General features: G+C 37.6%; 1 protein-coding gene across 1 annotated transcript; it reads right to left on the bottom strand.

Annotated features, from left to right (window-relative positions):
* Positions 1-603: 603 nt before the first annotated feature.
* Positions 604-1548, bottom strand: LOC142425576 (olfactory receptor 4F3/4F16/4F29-like). The gene has a single exon (XM_075530844.1). It carries the CDS (start codon positions 1540-1542, stop codon positions 604-606), a length of 939 nt encoding a protein of 312 aa, XP_075386959.1. The 5' UTR covers positions 1543-1548.
* Positions 1549-2517: the final 969 nt, after the last annotated feature.

Below are 2517 nucleotides of genomic sequence, written 5' to 3' on the forward strand. Positions count from 1 at the left end.
ATCTAACTGAGCAAACAGTGAGAAAATGGATAGGAGGAAAGACAAATAAACAGAACCAAATAGTGCTTTTCTGAAAGGGCATTAAGTTTGCATGTGGGCGCTTGTCTGAAATAAAATTGTTTAAACTATTTGACTAAGAATCTGAACCAAAACACTTTTCTGAGTACAGGTAACTATTGTCTCCAAAGAATGACAGGAAAAGTGGATAGCCCATAACTTGCCTGGGGAACATAAATGGAATATGAATAACATGATTGGCTAAAGTAGAGATAAATAATAAAAAGTGAACAATTAGCTTTTTTGTTTCTTTAGAAGCAGCGTATGAGGTAATATATGGATACTTTAAGAGAGTAATAAACTGATAATCTTGAGAGAACCATATAGGAAGAAAAGACTATTAGTGCATATTTCTGAAACACCATCGTAGTCATTTTGAATTAACAACTGATTTGTCTAAATCTTTCATTATACTTAAGGAAGAAGAATATTCCTATAAGAAGTAATATGCAAAATTTATTGTTTGTGCACTAAAACACCTAAGCTTAAACATCAGAAACAAGACTGAGGTCAGTGATGGTTAGTATTGATTTCCTATAATATTATCTAAGATATTTTTTTAAAAATCACTAGTAGTCTGAAAACTCTCTTCATTGCTGTCTTCATATCTTTATTCCTGAGTGTATAGATAACTGGATTTAGGAAAGGAATGAGAACTGCATCAGAGAGAGCAAGGAATTTGTCTATTTGGGCATTGGGATGTGGCCATGTGTAGACAAACATGGTTGGACCAAAGAAAAAGAAAACCACAGTGACGTGAGCTGACAGGGTGGAGAGGGCCTTGGATGAACCACCTGAAGAATGTTTCCAAACAGTAAGCAGGATGTAGATGTAAGAGAGTATAAGTATCAAGAAAGATCCAACACAGAGGAACCCGCTGTTGACAGTGACCATGAACTGCAACTTGTAGGTATCTCGGCAGGCCAGTCGCAGGAGCTTGGGGAGGTCACAATAAAAGCTGTCCAATACATTAGGGCCACAGAAGGGTAGATCAATGATAAATGCCAACTGGAACAGGGAGTGGATTACACCAAGGGCCCAGGCAGAAGCCAGAAACAAAATGCACAGCCGTGGACTCATGATGGTCAGGTAGTGGAGAGGCTTACAGATGGCCACATATCTGTCAAAGGCCATGGCGATGAGCAGCACCATCTCCACACCACCTATGAGATGGATGACGAAGATCTGAGTGATGCAACCTCCAAAGGAGATGACTTTGCGTGTCCTGAAAAGGTCATAAATCATCTTGGGAGTAGCAGTGCAACAGGCCCCCAAGTCAAGGACGGAGAGACTGGCCAATAGAAAGTACATTGGAGAATGTAAGTGAGGATCAATGGCCACTGAAAGCACAATGAGCATGTTTCCAGCCATGCTTGCCACGTAGAGTACAGAGGAGAACAGTAGGAGGAAAAGCTGAATTTCCTTTGAATTGGTGAGTCCCAGAAACACAAACTCAGACACCACAGAGTGATTCCCTCCATCCATTGATCAGCCAACATGGCTATGATTGAAACTATGAGAAGAAAATAAGGAGGAAGTCTTCATTAGATATGAAAATGACCTTAGTCATTAATATTACAATATTCACATTATGTATAAGACTTACCTGGTCATGAAGTCCTTCACATTTCCTCAATGATGAGGATGATGCTAGTAACGAATATAAGCACAACTCAAGAGTAGACATTGTGAACTATCAGCAAAATTTCTCATAGACCCAAATAGCAGCAAAGAATGAGGTCACAACAAAAGCTCCACATGAACTTGCAGCAAGAAGTAAAATCTGAATTCATCCTATATACAAAGAGAAGAGTGAATAATATTAACATAGCAGACTTACAAATATGGCTCATGGGAAGAAAGGACGGTTGGCTAAAATATATATAACACGTACATTATTTGGTTAAAAATGTGAGAGAATAAACATTTAATTTCCACCAAGGGAAATAAAGCAGCATTTCATATCATACATGAAACTACTTCTCCCTCTCAGATGCATTCCATATCCTTTTTATACGGCAACTGTGAAGATAATGCAGGACCACACAGTGTTTTGTTTAGATTCATTTTCTTGTACACAGGGTCAATGTGAGTCAGAACATACCCCTAACACATAACACTACTGACTACTCAGAAAGTAGAGGAAAGTAGAGGAAAATATTTATTATGATTAATAGTGAGTTACCCCAGGGGTAGTATTAGCTGAAATATGAAATGTGACTGAACTAAGGAGAAAATAAAACATATATTAAGACAAAATAGAGGAATATGAAATTTCAGAACATACTACAGTTGCAGGAGAGCTCAGATTTTCACCAGCTCTAAGATAAAGGAATGAAATACTATTTTTCATCATCAAACAAACATTTTAGGATCTATCTTGTAACACAATGTTATTTGTAATAGGGTAATACCAGTATGCCAGCAACAAAGACTAGTTAATACAATTATTACTCAACT

The sequence above is a fragment of the Tenrec ecaudatus genome, chromosome 14, assembly GCF_050624435.1.
Source record: "Tenrec ecaudatus isolate mTenEca1 chromosome 14, mTenEca1.hap1, whole genome shotgun sequence".
NCBI classification, from domain to species: Eukaryota; Metazoa; Chordata; class Mammalia; order Afrosoricida; family Tenrecidae; genus Tenrec; species Tenrec ecaudatus.

What these genes read in the sequence shown, in the direction of transcription:
- LOC142425576 (XM_075530844.1), bottom strand. Translation starts at nt 1,542, where the DNA reads ATGGATGGAGGGAATCACTCTGTGGTGTCTGAGTTTGTGTTTCTGGGA.